General features: G+C 42.4%; 1 protein-coding gene across 1 annotated transcript in view; it reads right to left on the bottom strand.

Moving 5' to 3' along the window:
• The window catches only part of LOC139210197 (membrane-associated guanylate kinase, WW and PDZ domain-containing protein 3), a 112,635-nt gene that overhangs the window by 20,145 nt on the left and 72,874 nt on the right, over window positions 1-19,616 (bottom strand). The window contains exons 2-4 of the mRNA XM_070840198.1: window positions 14,848-14,964; window positions 7,603-7,722; window positions 2,001-2,207 (exon numbers count right to left, since the gene is read on the bottom strand). Of these exons, the coding sequence (XP_070696299.1) occupies window positions 2,001-2,207; window positions 7,603-7,722; window positions 14,848-14,964 (444 nt within the window). The remainder of the gene's footprint in view (window positions 1-2,000; window positions 2,208-7,602; window positions 7,723-14,847; window positions 14,965-19,616) is intronic.

Raw genomic sequence — 19,616 nt, 5'->3', positions numbered from 1 at the left:
TTGTACAGCTGAGCAAGCAGTGTTTGAGCTGTGACTGTCAAAACAATGTTTCATTCTGTACAAAAAAAAAACACCCAACCACTTTCAGCTTGGACTTGCCTCAACGTTAACCCCATTTCTCCCATGGTAAAAACCCAGGTATGGTGCACAGTATGTAACCTATTTCTGTTGAAGGGCTGTTCTCCTTGCAAGCATTAAGGGCAGATTCTTTCCTCAGAGAGCTGAGGAGTCGTCCTGATTGATCGCATACACAGTGTCCTGCTCTCCGGATGAGACTTTCTCAAGGTAACCTGTGTTACAGTATATTAGAAGGAACCAGGCATTGCAAATCAACAGTGTAGACAACCCATTATAATATCTGTGTGAATACTGTCACTTTGGAGGCAGCATGCCAGCCATGTTTAATCACCGACTGTGGTGAAGAAGCAGATCAGTATTAAATGGTTTGTTCAACAAAATGACAAAAATCCATATTTTCTCATTATTTAAAAGCAAATTCACGTTTTCAATCAACTTTTGTGGTTTTTGGTTTTATTTGCTCAAGTTTTGAGGATTATCCACTGAAGAGCTGCAAATAATGATTATTTTCATTATTGTATCCTCTGCTGAGTTATTTATGGATTAATACATTTAATAATTTACTCCTAATATATAATAATAATATATAATCCTAAAGTTACCTAAATTATCCTAAAAAGTAAAACAAAACGTCCATCAACAGAGTCCAGGATTCTGTCTTATTTTGTCTGGCTAAGAGTCCAAAGAGATAAGTAGAGCTCACCATGATGGAAATCAGCAACAGATCAAAAAAATCCTCACATGTAAGAAGCTGGAACCATTAATTGAGTGGTATTTTTGCTTTTAAAATATATTAAAAAAAGCTTAGCTAATTATCAAAAGTGGTGCTGACACTAACTTTTCTGTTGATCGACTAATGAATTAATCAACAAATAATGTCAGTTCTAATCCAGAGGAAGTGGACCAATGTTTCTGTTGATGTTGTGGCCTTGAAGTCGCTACTGTAGTAACCGAGGCCTGACCTGGTACCCACATGGGGTCAGGTCCTAATCATGCTCAATCTGTTTGGGTCAGTGAGGGTCCTGTCCTTATGCTGCAGGTCTGTGTCTCCAAAATATAAGTCAATCCAATATTCAATTGGCAAAAATGAGTAAAATTATTTGGGCCTAATTAGTTCAAAAGCATTTGGATTGGATCTAATTAACCCTGGGATTGGCTGTGACTGTCTTGTGGCCACTTTCTTTGTTTGGAAACTCTTTTATGCACATCAGCGTTCCCATAGTTTTGTTTCAGATCAGGTCCAAATTTTTACTTACTGATGCCACCACAAACAAAAAATTTCCACTACAACTCCATTGGATTGTGATGGTGGCAGAAATCTCAGAGACAGAGGCAGCTATTTAAAAACCTGGGCGAACAAAGCCAAAACTGTGTGCGTTGATGAATATCAGTGGTACATTTCAGAAAAATGTTCTGTAATTTCACAGTTCTCCCAGGTCAAGGTAATTTCCACCCCATGTTAGTTCTTAAAGACAGAAAAGCCCATTATAAAGCACCAGTAGTTACATTCTCCTGTGTAACAAACCTCCTTTACTTTGCACTTAAAAAGCAACATGTGGACAGGCCTGTCATTTGGGTATGCAAAATACTACGACTTAGACTGACAAATGAATGAGAAGTGGATGGGACGAGATCTTAGGAAAGATGATCAATGTGCTCAGGAGGATGTAGTCATACAATCCGTTAATGCTATTTCATGTGGTGGAGCGAGATGTGAGCGGTAGTGTTGGGTCCTCGCCCCTCGGACCCACTGGGCCCATCAGACTGTATACAATCTGCAACAAGCCAAAGTCTTTATGTCTCACATGAGAAACAGACAGTGACATTGACCTTATGTAGCAATTCAACAACCAAGGGACAAACAGAGTATAGCAAAATCTCTGTGATTTAACATGACATTCTGTGCTTTGACATTTACTGACCAGGCAATCCATTGACCAGCGGTGGCCTCTCGTCATCATCTTCCTCCTCGGGGACCACACTGTCCTTCCTGTCCATCTTACTGACTGAGGTGGTGCGTTTCCTGGGGATCTCGCCGCCGTAGTCCTCATCGAACAGCACCTGATCCACCAGGTCAGGCTGCACCAGGTTGGGCTCCGCCGGAGGCTTCGGGGTCCCATAGTAGTTACCTTAGAGAGGATGGGAGGAGCAGGGTGAGGGAGGCAAGAATGAGAGATGCTTACCCATTAAATAATGAAACCACAAACAGATAAAAGAGCCACAGAGTGCAGACCAGCATGAAAGAAAAAAAGCATCGTACTGTGGTTTAGACACGGTCAGAGAGATCATTCATGGGGGACCATGTCTAACATCACTCCAATTCACCTAATTTGAATCAAAAACTAAATCACTAAATGTCACACACCAGCACTCGTGGTTGACTATTTACAAGTTTCAGAGGTCTGCTCCCCCTGCATGATTTCAACGTCTCTTAACCCCCTGCTTTGTTTTCCCTCGATAACTGCACCACAGGGCTGTCATGACTCGTGTAACATTAAAATCACTTCACTTAGAATTTGTCAGCAACTAATTACACTGATCATTGAATACAGCAATTATCTATCTCTCAGCTTGCTTTTTTCCTAATGAAGAAAAACCTTGTGTTGGGGATTATAAATATTCAGTGGGGTAACAGCGCTCTGCAAAGTGAGGGGATAAAGCACAAAAAACTTTGTTAGATTATTTGTTCATTCAGCTCATGGGGTGATCCATCCATGTGCGGCTGGTGAGCAGTATATGGAACTCAATTTAAGCGTAGAATAAGGCATTATTCAAGTCATAATATGCATGCTAATTTCTATCCCTACCATTTATTATGATCATTTGTTTGCTAAATGCTGCTCTGTCAGATGCGTTTATGCAATAACATCGAATCAATTTTTTGGCAATCCATTTGTAGGGTCAAATATTTACCCGGTTCTCACAATAAACGATCATCAGATTGAGCGTACTCAGCTAAATCATGATTTATAAGTAGATTAATTAAAGAATAAGGAGAGACACCACTGGGAAATAGGGATTTTCAGCAATTTAATTAGCCTCCATAAACTTGATCTTATTTTCATTTGGACCCAGCTGCGTATGGAACCATGGTATTATGAACCTTTGATGTACTTAAGCGTGAACATGCAGACATCACAAATGCTGTACTGTAAGGGCAGCATTTATCAACTCCACATCTTTTTATAGCAAGCCACAGAGCGGGAACGATGACAACCGCGTGCATGCCAGGAAGAACGGAGGAGCACATCACAGCCATTCCAGCAGCTTTGCAGGACGCTACAGTAACATCACAACAGCTTTTTTTTTGATAAGTGAGCCCATCTCGAGCACGACCTCGTCTCCTCGGGCGTGCCAACTACAATACACCGCAAACTGGGTTAATGCAGCTATGCTCATCTTCCTCAGAGCAGGAGCGTTGAGGAGGAGAAGGAGGCTGGATGAAAGCCTGCCCCTCCCCCCTTGTCGCTCGACTCTGTGTTTACTAAGCGACACTCATCCGCATTTGTCAAAGATGGCTTCATTAACAGGGGTGGCACCACGATTGCAAGGAGAGATTGGGTCTGCTGGCTAATCCCCGCCTGTCTCCTGCCACACACTGACATTCATCAGCCAGACGCTACCTCTGTGATTAATTACTTACAAACATGTCTCTTGGCCCCTGATAAATGTGTGTTGCAGATATAGAGGTGTGTGAAAGCAGCGCGTCAGTGAAGATTTGTGGCACCATTTGCCATAATAAATGGAGGGAAGCCTCATAAGCTGATGAGCAGGGGAGCTTGTCCGACGTTACTTGTGATCCTCGTGTCACAGGGTTGATGAGCCGGGAAGAGAGAGCCTCCTCTTTCAAAATGCGTGCAAGCAATTTCATGGTGGTGGAATCAGCGACCGGTAATGAAAAGACTCCTGTTGTCAAGGACACTATGCATAATCTACGCAAGGTCATGAGAACACTTTTATCTTGCCAATATCATGAACAGACAGTTGCACAGACACAGACCCGCATAACCATCCACCCAGTGGATCACACACTGCCGCTACTGCATGAATTCTGCACTCCCATTCACATCCAGTGTAATCTACAGGTCTGTTTTCCTTCCTCATTAAAATCTGACTCATTATCACGATGGGGATCCCAAAACAACAGATTTAGCAGATTTATTTGGTGAAATTTTGCTTTCCCTGGTAGCAGATTAGAGATGTCATTTGTCAGGGAAAAAAAAAACCCTCTCTATGCGCAGAATTTCCTGGCAGCTGTGTCTCTACTCTTGCACTTCACTGCACTGGACTGTTCACTTCTTGTCTGGCTGCTCTGTTGTGCTCTCTGTTGTGAGAGTGACCCAACCTGAACCTCAGAGGCGTCGACACTGAGGAGGGACAAAAAGCCCAGAAAGGCTTGCTCTCAGGGCCTGGCGCAGATGGCTGATACGTCTGCTTGGCAGACAACCTGGGACCCCCCGGACCAACACGGAACAGCCAGCATGTACCCTACCAGTCACAGAGCAGCATCAACCGACAGAAACAGTCTTACACTGGCTGGTGTGCATGTGTGTTGTGTCCTGACCCCTGATCGGCCATTCTTGAGAGGAGGTGGGGGGATTAACATGGCCACGGACGGCAGGATGATTGATAGAAGGGTCTAGAAGAGGATGTTTAAGTTGAAATTATGTGTAAATTGCATTAAATGACATTAAAAAATTGTCGAGATAGAGAAAAACCATTATACATGAAGCGTTAACATAATGAGCGTTCAGGCAAGTCATTTGGGACTATTAGTGAGACCATTACGATTAGCTAAGAATCCCATTAACTCAGTACCTTAAGCGCAACTCACTTACTGTATGCACATAAACTGAAGGTAACTCGTGAATTCTTCCTCGAAGGAATGCAACCCATGTGACCAATACAAGAGGGCACTTGACCTTGTTTATTTTCTCCTTTTCAAAGAAAAAACAGGGGGCACTTCAGGCACAACCAAATGGAGTAAATCGCATTCCTCGATCCAATTACTTGCAGCTACTCTTTGGCTTCACTGCGCTGTTGAGAGGTCAACACTGTGCCACAGTAGCCATGCATCGTTTGTCCTGACTGGGTTTTAGAGGAAGAGCAGCCACTATCAGAGTGTTCAGTTCTCTCTCAGGGACAGATAGCACTGAAACTTCCAGGTTTTGAGAAGTTAATCCATACATCTGCACGCAGCCAAGGCAGTCCTGCTTTCACTGCACAGGCGGTTTCCATTGGGAGTTGAGGAGCTCAGAATGCCTCAATAGCAACTCTCTTTCTCTCCATTATATGCTCTTCCTCAGTTTGCTCTCAATTTCTCCCTCTCTACCCACGGTCAACCTCTTTATAAAAGGTACAAATCCCACTGGGCTTCAACTCACAGATGAAGGACAGCTTGTGGGCGAATTGGCAGCTCCTGAAACCTGATCTTCAGGTTCTTAGATGATCTATCCCGACACAAGGAGGGATGGGATTTGCTCTGTGTGCACGGATGTGCCAGTGTGTGCTCATACAGGATGTGTGTGTACCTGTGTGTGTGTGTGTGTGTGAATGTGTCTAATGTCAGTGTCATCACCGGGGATACGGGTTCTGGAGGAGGACTGACACCTTATCACAGGAATCAGAGACTATTTGAAGAACCTGCCTCAACAGGCCCATCACAAGTTAGAATATGCGCTTCACCATCCGCAAATGCACACACACACACACTTCTACAAATACACAGACGCAGAAACACTCAACCAGTGGAAGCTACTCTCAGCCTTAAGGCGCTCTCTCTCTGGATGAGGATTTGACTTTATCTTTTAATTCTCCATCGTGTAGGAAGCACGAGACGCAGCTGAATAGGAATGAGAGAATGGTCCAGAGAAGGTCCATTCACGTGACCAGAGGTTGCCCATCAAGCATTTAGAAAAATCCTCTCCCATTTTACAGCAGCCTGGATTTGCAGTAAGAAAGAATGAGCTTAAGGAGAGCGGGAAGATTATCATGTTATTGCCATAATCATTGCGCAATGTGAGAGAAATCCTCCCCTCCAATCCCCTCATGACACAAATATACTGCGACCGTCTGAGATTTCCAAGACCTCTCAATGCAGGGCAAGTGCTTATGCTCCATTGTGATATACAGTGTTTGAAATGATAAATACTTCAGCTGTTTGGCAAGCTGAAATATCCCTCATTATGTAAACTTCTTACCGGAAAGACCATGACCGCACTTGTCTACTTGTTGTAAAATATCAGCCGCCACCGACATGTTTACTGCAGCCAGGTGCTGCCAAATGAACATTTATAAAAGCAGTTTTTTTTAAGAGCGAGCAGAGTAAAGAAGAGGGGGACTTGAAATAGCTCTAAAAGTTCAAGTTCAAGTTTCAGATGCTTGTGATGAGCCAAAGCTTACCGGTCGTGTCTGTGAGAAGGGAGAGGGAGGGAGGGAGGAAAAGGAGGAGGCAGGTTTATCCCATGAATAAAGCATGACTTGAGAGTAAGAACACAAGAGGGACCTCCTGATGTGTGACTGTGCAGCCAGCCTGTGGGATCAGCAGGTTGGCTGGTTTACATAAGGTCACCATCAGGTGCTACAGCTCCTTGCACGCCCATGCTCTTTCGTGTGAATATCTACTGTATATTGGCAAGAAGGGAAAAGGACAGTGCATAGGTACATAAACGCAGAGGGAAGCACAAGCTATACACTGACAAATAAAGAATGTATGCTTGCATTACACACATGCATGTGGACATAGAAATAACATACATGCATAAATATACACACACGATAAATGTGATTGCGCATTGAGTTCACATGTACGGTGAGCTCTGTCAAGTTTCTCTGTGTGTGTGTGTGTGTGTGGTCAGTGGACTGTTGCTGGTGATTTAATAAAGTTGAAATGCTTATTAAGCCAACAAATGGAGCCTGTTCTTTCCTTTCTTTGCCTGGAAGTAGATGTAGTTGGTAGCACTTGTGCAGTGCCGACCATATGACTACTATGGTGACTCTGGCCCTGTAATTCACTTCTCAGGGTACTACCTATTTGAATACCTGCCCCTGAATATCACAGCTGACATCACCTGCTGGTTATTTTGGGTTCTAAAAAGTCGGCCAGTAAAACATTTAGTCTGTGGTAAATGTAAGGTTTATTTTTAATTCTGCTGACAAAAAAAGCTACACCCTTGTCCTGATTTCTACAGTATTTCTATTTAAATACTATGTCTTTTTCCCTTAGTGACCCATTCAGTGCACAGTGCGGAGAAACTGAATACTGGAGTTCATCTGAAGGGCTATGAGTATCGCTTCTAATCTGACTGTCACTTCCAACAAGTCTTTAATCATGTTTCACTGATCAATACATTTCGTCCCGCTTGTCACATTTCATTAAGGCAGGCTGTAAGTCATAATGACTGTGAATATCGAGCTTACACTCACTCCATTATAGAGAGCTGTCAGTGTGAACCGTGTACATAAACGCATGCAACCACACACCTGCAGGTTTTCTCACATTTTTAAAGCTGTCCGTAGACTTACCGTCATAGGTGCCACTCTCCAGTAGAAGTCCGCTCTCTTCCAGGATCCTGAAGTCCCCAACACTGATAAAATTGTAGTCCACTCCTGGCACCTCCCCCTCTCGAGGGAGTCGTGTGGTGCCTGGAAAAGATCGAAAAGAACATAGCATGTTTTAGATAAGAGGCACGAGTGCAAACAAGAAAATGTTGCCGTTGGGTGGAGACAACAACTTTTCAGAATCTAAAAAAAAAAAAACAGGCTGCTTTTAGGTTGATGAACCAGATTCATTCATTCATTCATCGTGCTTCCTGTCTTACAGTGTAAACATAATGAGAGCAGCTGGTCAACCTGTAAACATGAAGTTATTTTTTCACTACTCTTATACATTTTTTTCTTTGACTGACATTCCCTACACCTGATTCATGAGATACAGAGGATCCAGATTGTAACAATGTGGTTGTGATCTATCACTGTACGGGGCTGCAGGCCATTTTTCAGAAGGGTATATATCTCATTTTGGAGCGAAAACTTCAAGACCTTGGTGCCATTCCTGTGAAAGATGGATAATTGATGAAGGACTGTGGAGCACTAAGAGGCGTAATTCATTTAATCCTCAGTGACTAACTGCAGCTTCTGCTAACAAGTGATTATTGGGAGGTTATTGATGTATGTCCTGGCTACAGCTGAAATGAAGAAAACAGCAGAGTAAATCATTACATGAAATATGATGGGTTATGTAACGCACTTGTGGTTTAGGTTCAGTTGGTCCCACAGAGGCCTGCGTCCATGCAAATGACAGGAGGACATTCTGAGTGCAGATTTCACTCCCGTGGTGAAGCCACAGTCTATTTGAATACTGATGGGAGTTTTTTTTTCCTTCCAGAATGAATACCCACAAGGCACAAATGGACACCAAATGATTACATTAGCATTGAGGATTATGTAAACCATATTCCATGAATAAATAAATAGGACTGTGTCACTATTGCACTCAAGGCTAATTAGGTGGTGTGTCACAAAACTTGTAAACTCCATAGAAATAACCTCAGCTGAGCAGGAGGCAGGACAGCAGTTATTTATTGCATGGGAGGGTGAACAAAGCGCACACAGCATGAACCAATCATCAGTGCTACATTCCATGGCGATCTCTGTCACCTAAATCTACTGTCATCGTGGTTATGGAGCAGATTCATTCTTCAGATCAGAATCCCTCTTAGAGGGTCATGGGGAGGACAGTGGGCCGAGGGCAGGAGGAGGGTTGAGAAACACCACTAGTCGAACACTAACAGTCGTTTACGTTCATAAAAACAGATCAACTTGACTTCGATGTTGAAGGAAATCCGAGCGCACCGAGGAGCCCTGCAGCAGACCGGGGATATTCAAACAGAGAGAAGCTGCAGTGAGACTGGATCAGAGTTTAATGATTAAAGCGATTTGACCTCGGAACAGCAGGAACAATACACTTATGTTGGACTGGAGCAATCTTCAATAGCATTTTGTGGTACAACTAGGATCTCACTGAAATTTATTGTTGCATCTTCTTGATACTTGTAGAGTCTGTGGCAATTAGCTGTGAAGCCTCTGTGCAGACTGTGGTGGCCCAATGGCCTATTAAGTAACTTTATGTTGCAGTTCCCTTTTGTTTTCCCACTCTTATATTTTCTCACTTAATTGGATTGTGACGGCTTTCCTGCACCCGGCCAGAGAAGTAAAAGCACACTTTGAAAAAGGAAAAAACCCATCAGAGGAATTTCCTTCCACAGTGCGTCCTGATATACTTGTTTGTGTTATCAAAAGCAGTTGACATTGTATTGTATATGAGAATGCCAGTGTCTGCTGCCTCTCATTACCAACTGATCTGCCCCCCGACGCTCGCTTTGGTCATTCAAAAATGTCCCCTGTAGCCCAATTACTTGAGCCTCAGTTATGTACCTGCCAAGTGTCTCCCTGAGCCATCATCCCAGATGTCACATTGATATATACCATAAACCTCCTTCTGTGAATCAGTCGCAGACAATATAATGAGGGCTCGCTGAGCATTGAGGGCGCATCCAAGTGAAAGCAGCAAATCTTTCAGGGCACAATTCTGTAACATCATGTTGTACTTTCCTTTTTAGTAAAGGGGTACATTGGACGTGCTTTCAAATAAACTGTTGGAGTCTGATCTTTCTAACAAAATGATCAATGTATGCTGAAAAGGATGCAGTCGATATACTGCAGTTAATTAAACTAGACAGAGGCTTTATCAAGGAAAACAAAGATTTTGTGCTAAGTCATACACAGTGTTTGTTAATACAGCAGGGAATTTATTTGGATTGGGCAGGGCTGGGAAAGGAGAGCATGTTACGGTATTCTGAGCATTTTGGGAAATACACTATAGCGTTGTTGCTGGGAATTAGATCAGAGGATTGATACCATTTTCATACATGAACAGTAAATATGTACCCACAGTCAGCACGGCTTAGCTTAGCTTAGCATAAAGAGTGGAAAGAGAACAAAATCTGCCTATTAGCACCTTTAAAGCTGACTCATAATACTTATAATATACTACATATGTATTTTTTAATCCATGCAAAAACCAAGGAAAAAAACCCAACAAATTAGAGTTCCACTGGTTGCCTGACAATGTCACAATAACGACATAACAAAACAGTGATTATTTGGATTTCGTTACCTTTGAAACCTCTGGTGCTAGTCTTTATGCTAAGCTAAGCTAACCGATTGCTGCCAGTAGCTTTTTATAAAGCAGGCAGACCTGAGAGTGTTATCAGTTCTGTCACCCAACTCCCCGGTCAAGAAAGCAAAGTAGCGCATTTCCCAAAATGTCAAAGTATTTCTTTAACTTTACGGCCGTGCACCACAGTTAAAGCCACGTGTTTACATGTGTCTATGTGAGTCTGTCTGTCCTGGACTGAGACAAATTGTCGCTTTAGCCTTGCATGGTCTCACGCCCGTGCACTGCCGAGACCTATTTTTCAAACCATGTGGACTGAGAGGATGTCACGAAGGGAACATCAGAGGTAGCCAGTCAGAAATGGCAGGCCATAAATTTAACATGGTGATTTTGTGAATAGTTTTATGTTGGTGCTTCAAAAAAAAAAAAAAGATGGCTTAGGGCTTTGCTGTTGAAAAGGCGAAAAAGAAAGACAGAACAACAGAGGAAAGAGGATCATTACTAAGCCAAAGTCTTTTGGTCCTTTTGTGGAGGGTTTGCTTTTAAGACACTGAGGCAAGCTCTGTCATATAGCTTACTGTGCTTATATCATGTTGTCAAATAGAGTAAACCTATTAACATTTAACGAGAAATACAAAGCAACTTCTATATCTAAATTGTAGCATTACTGTTTTATCCTAAAATATTATAATAATAATCAACTGAGGAGGCGAGAGAGGAGAAGGATGATGAGAAGACGAGGGAATCTGCCCATCAAATGCTTGTCACTAGACAGACAGTCAGAAAGGTCACAGTGCAGCTGTATCCTGTCCATGTCATGTACCACATCACCCCTGCATTTATGTGCTCCGTGTGTGTGTGTGTGTGTGTGTGTGTGTGTGCAGATGAGTGAGAATGAGACTTTGTGTGAGATTAAACTCTTTCTGCTCATATTTGATCTCAGCGGGGACTCAAGGGACTGCGTGTGACCCTGAGCTCTCCGTCCGTAGAAAAAATCCTCCCCCTTTTGTCCTCTCCAGAGCTCTTGAGAGCCTCCTCCAGCGTTTTTCGTGAGAGTCCAAATGTTATGAAGCCTGTCACAAGAGCCAGTGAAGGAGACTCAGGGATTTACCTCACACAGACAGAAAAGACCTTGCTCTCTTTGTCTCTGTGCTCTGCGTTTTCCCTCTCGTCCCTCCATTACAGACCACACTCACTGCCCATCTGTCTTCTTTCTTTCATTCGTTTTCATTGAAACATTCCTGTTTTAGGTTTCATAACTGGCCTAAAAGTAGAATCTAATACTTTCATTACGGCTTCAAAGTGCTGTAGTTCAATAGCACTGACCCTGTGGTGTTGGTAGGACACGAGCAGGACAGCACAGATCAACTGCCGTTGTATGAGAGTAGAGCAGTGCGGCTGGTAGTTAAGCAAAGTGGACCATTGGCACAGTGACACAAACTGCCTCTGCTAATCCTCTTGCTGTCTGTGTGATGGGTCACACACATTTTGGGTATACATCCACCCTCAGATATGCTTATTTATCATCAATTTGTGAAGTTCAACACATTCAAGCAACTGTTTTCTGCTGTAATTTGTAATTTTGTGGCGTACCACTACTCCCTCAAACTGCCTTGTATACTCCCCCCCCCCCAAGTATTGATTTCCCACAATGAGAAAATAACTTCTCGGGTTTCAGTGCCAAAAAATATAAGGAGTCAGGCACGTACAGCACGTTCAGAGGGTGAAGCTGCTAGAGAAAAATAAGCGCAGTAAGAGCAGGGGATATAGTGAGTTTTAGGGAGCTGAGAAAAAGCAACAGACAAGCGCATTACTCAACAAGCACCTTGTCTTGTGGCTGCATTGTGCTGTGGTCCAATGTGGTTATTGTCAGTTAGCCAGTTGTCTGCAGAAGTAAGTTTGGTACAAAATGGACCTGGGAGTGCATGTAACATTTTATTTACAATCCTCGAGCAACATACTGAATTGATGCTCCCAGATAGAGCTGATGTTCAGATTTCAATCTTGGGATGTTGCAAATGTTCTAAATATTTTGGGGAAATGTGTGTATACACTGTCTGTTACTGTAATTGATGGTAGGACTCAGCCTGGGACCCACAACCGCACTGCATTCTTAATGCACCTGATACTGAATCATTGTTTTTCTAATATTTCCAATTTATATGTGACTTGTAATCAAAATCAACTTGTAGATATGAAGAAAAGTGCATACGGAAGGGAAAAATCAAATAAAATGTTTTTTTTTTTTCTTTCTCAAAGGCAGGCAAGGGTAATTGAAACTGAGAAAGAGTGAAAGTGAAACAGAGAGGGTGAAGAATGGGAGACAGAAAGCGAGCAAGTGAATGATGGAGGTGCCGTCACTGTGCGAGTTCTGGCCTCTTGCTCATTAAGACAGTAATTCAAGCTGGGGATTAGAGAGTCAGACTCATGCAGCGAGCCCACTGGCTGGTGATGATGAATGGCGGCTACGGGCCGTAAAACCTCAACGACAGCCTCTATTGTACATGAAAAAAGAAAAGAAAATAGAAAGTCATGTTCGCAGTGGTGGTTGAGACCAGTGTTTACAACTGAATGTGGGTGACAGAAAGCAGTGCATGTGTATGCGGAGGGAAAGGGCAGGTGAGAATGACATTTTGTTGTGTCTGTGGAAATCAATGAGGTTTGTAAAACTCTATGATCATGTTCCGTCCATTCACTGTAACTGACCTATAATCCTCCCAATGCAACTGAGAAAAGAGAAGAAAAATTCTGTAACAATTCAGGATGAACTCGCCAGGAAACAGCGAAGCTCAGAGCGTGCCTGACAGGTACAGCATGAAGGGATGACAGACAGAGACAGTGAAACACAGAAGGGAAGAATGAGGCAAAGAAGAAGTGGTGGGGGACTGTAGGAAAGATATTCCTTTTCAAGATGAAAAAAAACATACAAGGAATTAAATATACATGAAAGGTAAGCAGCCCCCTTCCTTAAAAATGTCACACTTCTTCTGCATGTTAAGTCCCCTCAGAACAAGACAGAGCTACTTCAAGCCCTTGGGAGGTACAGAGCAGAGATGCTGCTTGTTTGTGACAGTGCTGTGCCTAAGAGTCTGTCATCGCCTCAGGAGCAGTCGCACTGCATGTGACTAAAACCTTGACTACACTCAATTACGGCACTTCTCTGAGCAGAGCCAGTCTTCAACAGGACGTGGTTAATATTTAGGCCAAACTATCTATGTGAATAGTTTCAAAATCGCGGACGGGGGCCTACTCCAGCACGGTCATGTTGCCTGTTGACGGACTGTCACTTCCACACGTCATCTGGTGCTTTGGAAATGCAGCGCGATATCTCTTTAAACATCGAGCGGCATCGCTTTTGGAAGGAATGCTTCAGAGAGGGGTCGTCTCAAATTAAGCTCATTGTTTGGCCCTTTATGATAAATGAAGTCATAATGAACTTGCTTTCATTATCAATTAACTTGATAATCATCTTTGTTTATAAATGAAGTGTAAATTACAGCAGCAGGCGGAACTAGAAAAATAGCCTTTTCAAGACAAATAAATCTGTATTTCTAAATTTTAGCGAGAGACATTTGCATCATTTTGGCAAATAACCTGCATTTCTGCAACCCACACAAATCCTAATCTGAATATAAATTGGCACCTTTCCTGTACTATACCTCTCCTTTCCTTGTCATTCTTGTCATTAAAAAGATTATAATATTCCAGCCTATAAAACCCTTTGAATTATCTAAAAAGAAGAAGCACAGGAGTGTCAAGATAAAAATGTTTTTTACCTTAAATTCTTGGAAGGTGACATTTTACAGATAGAAAATTGTACACTACTTATCCACTCGAAATACTGGTGTCATCATGAAACATTTCCACTCTTTGCAAGGGTGGTATTTTATGCAGCAATTCGACAGACTATTAAATCAACAGCTGCTTTGCAAAAGTAATATTTGATCGAGAAAAATATCGCAATCAATGGGCATTTCCATTAGGTATTAATTACTGTTACTCTGAAAACATATGCAGCTGCTGTTCTTTGAGTGGTTCTTGGCAGTCCACAGTACCATCCTTTTTATCTACCACACCATTACTGATTTCAGCAAAGAATAATAGCTGGTGATGGCCCCGCTGAGCAGAATATCAGCGAGGGAAAACAGAAAGGCAGAGGGAAAACGCAGGGTTATTGATGGAAAGAATATGGCTTTGATCACTGTGATGATATGATACAGAGGTAAATAAGTTACATGGGGGTTAGAGAAATGTCCTTGGCCAGGTTGCTATGGTGACATTGAAGTGAGTGTGTGTGTTTTACAGAAACACACTGTGACACATAGCTGTGAGAAGATGACAATGTGTGAGTGCGCATTGTGTATACAGTCCTCTATAGCTTAATAGAAAGAGGACACATTAGCAGTGCTTCTAGTGGGCTGGATTTCCAACAGAACATCCTCATTGTTCCCATAAGGTGCTTCAGATAAAAGCATATATGCACTGAAAGTAGGTCATACTGTACATTCCCGGCTTGGTGTGTGCTTGCAGGTGCTTTCGAGTGTAGTGAATGAGCGTTACGTATGCAGTCCTGCATGGTGTGCTGTACTTACAGGGGATGGTGCGTAGGTAGAGGTTGTCCCGTATGATCTGTTGGAGCTTGTGGTCCAGCGAGCCCTTCTGAAACTGCAGACTGAGGTAGTGGCGCAGGTCTGTGTTCAATACTTTACCTGCAACAACAGAGGAGAGACACCAAGAGTCAATAAAAACATAGCGGTGTTCTCTCTGAAGGGTTTATGTTTAAAAGGAAATCTATCCAAGTGACGCGTACCCTGACAAAGTGATCAATACCACAGGACTAGATAAAGCTGTTTCCCCGTTGACAAAACAATAACCCTTTTATAGAACAGATGCTTAATTTTCTGATATTTTCAGAGCTCAATATCACATCATAGATTCCTTTTGAGGGTTTTCCATGAGGGCACACTAAAAGCATAGAATATAGGCCGCATATTGAGCAAAAAGTGGAACATAAAAAAGGCGCAGTGCCAAATGAATAGTTGGCCATTTGACATTTTGAGCCATGAAAGTGCAGAGGTCAGCAGTCAATTCTAGTAGGACACAGTTATCCAGTCTTAAAACGATCACCGCTCTAATCAAAAATGTATTGCTCAGAGTACAAGTGTATTTTTTCAGATTGTGTGTCACTGGGTTACACATAAGCACCTTCCCGATTGGCTGAGAACAAATGAATGAAGCTCTCGCAAAGCCCTTTAGATAAACTTAAAACTCACAGTGGTGGGAAAATACTTTTGGTGCTAGGTTTTCACTCATATTTGCAGCTACCCACAGCATCATACTTAGACGTACATGTCTGTATGCGCAGCATGTATGAAAACCTGTTCTTTCTTGCTAAGACCTTAAATCCTTGTTGATTCACCTTTAATTCCAGTTTGATCACAGAGGGCAGATTTTATCTGAGGGAGGGAGTGGGCGAAGGTTAAACAGATTTTTCAACTCTGATCTCTTGTTAAATCCACTACAATCATTAAGGGTAAATGGAGATTTGGGGTAGGAGAGAGGTTGCCCAGGGATATCTGGCCTAGAAACACTTACAAATAGGATCTGGAAAAAGGGAGCACTACGCTGTGCTAGAATGCTTTTCTGATTATGTTGCACACTGAGTGACGTCAGCTTGTTAAAAATACCAACTACAAACTGGACAGAGTTGAATCACAAGGCTTCATTCATCTGAACCGCCAAATCTCGATTCCAAACTGCTTAAGTGACGAATGACGGATGCCACGTTCATGACCGTCTTCACAGTTTCAACAATCTCACACAAGCCTCAGAAACTTTTCTCCAAAGATGCAACAATGCCAAAACCTCAAAAGTGAGGCGCCAAAGATTTTCGTAAGAAAATCTGAAAAGATTTCGCCTTTGCTCTCAACTCCCAGAAGCCTTTGTAAAAACAAAGGAAGTTCATGCAAAGTTTGAGGCAGAGGAACACTTCACAGTCGTCGTACACGAGCAGGGGAAAAAAAAGTTTGTCTCTGAAAGAACATGATGAGGAGTTTGGAAAACAGGAAGAGATCTTCGGTGTCTGTCTGCCCTCGGCTTCAGCGTGAGCCTCATCTCTTGACAGAAAGGGGAGAGTAGGCTTTGAAACAGTTTGACTACAGAGAAGTAATCACTTTTTTCCCCATTTCTCTCTCTGTCTCTCTTTCCCTCTCTGTTGCACCCACAGACCAAACTCTGCTCAGCATGATTCCTTTCTGCATTGCTATGAATACCAATCAGCAGGACTAAAGATGAGATGTAGCGACTGTATAAGTACTGTATGTTCTAATAGAGAGGGGAGATGTACTTGACTGTGGAGGGGTGATAGAATAATGATGAGCTCTGGGAATATTTCAGCAAGCCTTCACAAACCTTAAATCCTCTTTTCCTGCTCAGCTCGCGACAGAAACAAACACGGGCCATCATCGTGACACCACAGCGATCCCATTATTTTGTGTTCTAAACTTACTCTCACTCCGAGTTTTGGAGTTGTTGACTCACATCAACATGCCCCTCATGTCCACAGGCCCCGCTGCCATCTGATGCTGTTTCAGGAGCCATTATCCCGGCGGGCCTGGCTTTTCAGAATAAAGGTTGCATGTTCTCCGTCTGCCTCTCCAAAGAGGGCTGCATCACAGCTGGTCTAGCAGACAAACAGAATGAGACTGGGGAACCAAGGCCCAATCTGGCAAATTCATCTCAAAACTGTCCCAGAATATGCTTTTTGTTGAAATTCAACTTGCACACAAGGGATATAATGGGGAAACAAGGCTGTTTCAATGAACTACATGTGCTCCATATGCTTTCCAAAGGAGGATTGAGCAAACTCAGATTCAAATCACTGAAACAGCTTTGTCTTAAAGGCACAACATGCCAACTTTTTGGCAATTAAGCCCACAATAAATAAGATACATTTCACATCATCAATCTGTTGATTATCTTGGGTTTAACCAAAGCTAAACACCCTTATCTGGGGCACGTCAAGTGGCTTTTCAGTGTTGTTCACAAGTACTTGCTGTCATTATGGAAAACAATAATAGTCAATACAAACAGCAACAGAACCAGAGATAAGCTACTGGAGATAAAACCTTTCAAATACACCAGTGAAAGCTGCTTTTTTTCTTCTTCTTTCTTGATGTCTTACAACTCAAAAGAGAGCAAATCCTAAGTCAGGACAAAGCCGAGGGAGAACGGGTGCAATTTAAAATCAGAAATTAACAAGAATCTGAAATTAACACCTGCCTTTCTATGTGACAATGTTTTGACACTAAATCCTTTGAATGGCTTTGTTACTTTTTTGTATAAAGGTCTTTCTGTGCCTTTCTCTGACTTGGATCATCCTCTTTGAATCTCAACCCAGAAGTGTTTTCTTCTTCTTTTTCTGCCTTAAGTTCTAGGATTTTCTTTTTAGCTTTTTCCTTCTTTGACAGGCCGTACTCGGTCAGGCATCATTGATGTCCTCTGGAAACCCACTATTGAGACTTTGCATGTAATGTTGGGCTTTACAAATAAACTTAAATAGACGAGATTTTGATCTTTTCCTGTTGTCAGAATCTCGCAAAGCAAGAGCCACTTACATCATATACTACTAAAAACTATACAATTGCGATGATGAAACCCCGTCATGATGGCACGATGATGCCATTCTTCCATCATCATAGTCAAGCGCTCCTTTTAAGTTCCACACATGCCCACCATATGCCTCGACAATCAGCAGCCAACAGTCCTCAGCAGTAGATGTTTGTGGCCGTACAGTAGAGCTGCCAGGTGTGAGTGTGTCCGACTGTAGCAAGCATGCTCAGTCACACTTCACTGGATATTTAAAACGAAATTACAAACAAAAACATGCACGCAGAGAGACGCGCACGCTGCTCGGATCTGTTCACTGCAGTGCAAGTACAGTGCTACACAGTGTGGTCTTTGTGGCTTCCTGGGTCCTGTCAGAGACTGTTAGTGAGGCTGTCACATCAGAGTTCCTCATTCCTCCTCCCCACAGATTGCACTGCTATTGTAGCAGGCCTCATTTTTCTGTGATGAGGTCTCAATGGGCTCTATTGTGCCCAATCAGCCATCCACTCACTTGTAGGTTATTTCTCAACAGTCAGCCAGGAAGATGAACATACTGTACAGTAACTTTCTTTTAACAATAGAAAAATATAAGGGAGGAGATGCTCTAATTTTCTTTTTAAATTCTAAAAGTTTTTCTTAACTTTTTACTTTTTCTGTTTTTTTTTTCATTATTCATTTCATTGCACTCTTCTGCAGTAAATGTGATAGCAATTTATTTTCTGTCATTTCTATCATGAGCCGTAATCTCAGGCTTCCTCCAAATTGGACAAGATTAGACTAATCAAAAGGGATGCATCCCTTGAAATTAAGCGGTTGCTTCGCACTCAACTCGTCTGAAGATCATCTGCTCTCCTCTGCTACCTTGTCATTTTCGCACGAAGTGATGGCAGAGGATGTGTCAGAAAAGAGCAAGGTCACCCACGGGAATCCTTCAGCACTATGTTGCCATTTCACCTTGCATCAGCAGTACTCCTCCTCTCAAAAACTGGAGGCTCAGAGAAAATATCCGCAGTGGCGGAAGCTGTGCCTGGCACCCCTAGTGAAGCGACAGACTGTTAACATCCTCACTCAGACCAACACCACACTCAGAAGCCACAGAATTAGATTAACACTCCAAACTGAAGATATGACTCTCTCTCACACACAAGCATATGTCATGCATCTGAGATTTGTTCAGTGAATTGCAAAACCCGACATGTTAAGCTCACGTTGTGAAAATGATTATGTAAGGTCATTAGATTGAAAAACACAGCATGCCACTTTTAAAACTGAAGTACTGAGATCATTGTAAGCGATAAAGGAAGGGGGGAAAAAAAAAAATCAACCATCAGTTACATTAGCAGTGTTTGTTTTAGTCCACGACTTAATTTGTGCTGAAATTTGTTTTGGGTGGTTTCAGTTTCCCTTCATTTTAAATCATTTACTTCAAAATCAATCAGCTATTTTCTAAAATGTCCCAGAACTCACGCGGTGGAAGTTCAAATTCAAAATGAATTTAAATCTAGTGGGTGCAAAATCTATTTGAATTTCCTTCATCAAACCGGCACATTTAACCAATTACCTAATTCTGATGCAATGATTAGATTGTAAGTTAGAAAACAAAACCGAATGAATACACATTCAGACCCACAGCATGCTTTCTAGCACGAGCCAGCAAGAAACACGAATCTTTAAAGAATAGTCGAACGATTTGGGAAATGAGCTTTTTAGCCCTCTTGCTGAGATTTAAATGAGAAGATAGATGCCATCTCTC

Source organism: Pempheris klunzingeri, chromosome 2 (genome assembly GCF_042242105.1).
Source record: "Pempheris klunzingeri isolate RE-2024b chromosome 2, fPemKlu1.hap1, whole genome shotgun sequence".
In the NCBI taxonomy this organism is placed as follows: Eukaryota; Metazoa; Chordata; class Actinopteri; order Acropomatiformes; family Pempheridae; genus Pempheris; species Pempheris klunzingeri.
This window is presented reverse-complemented; position numbering and strand designations above follow the sequence as displayed.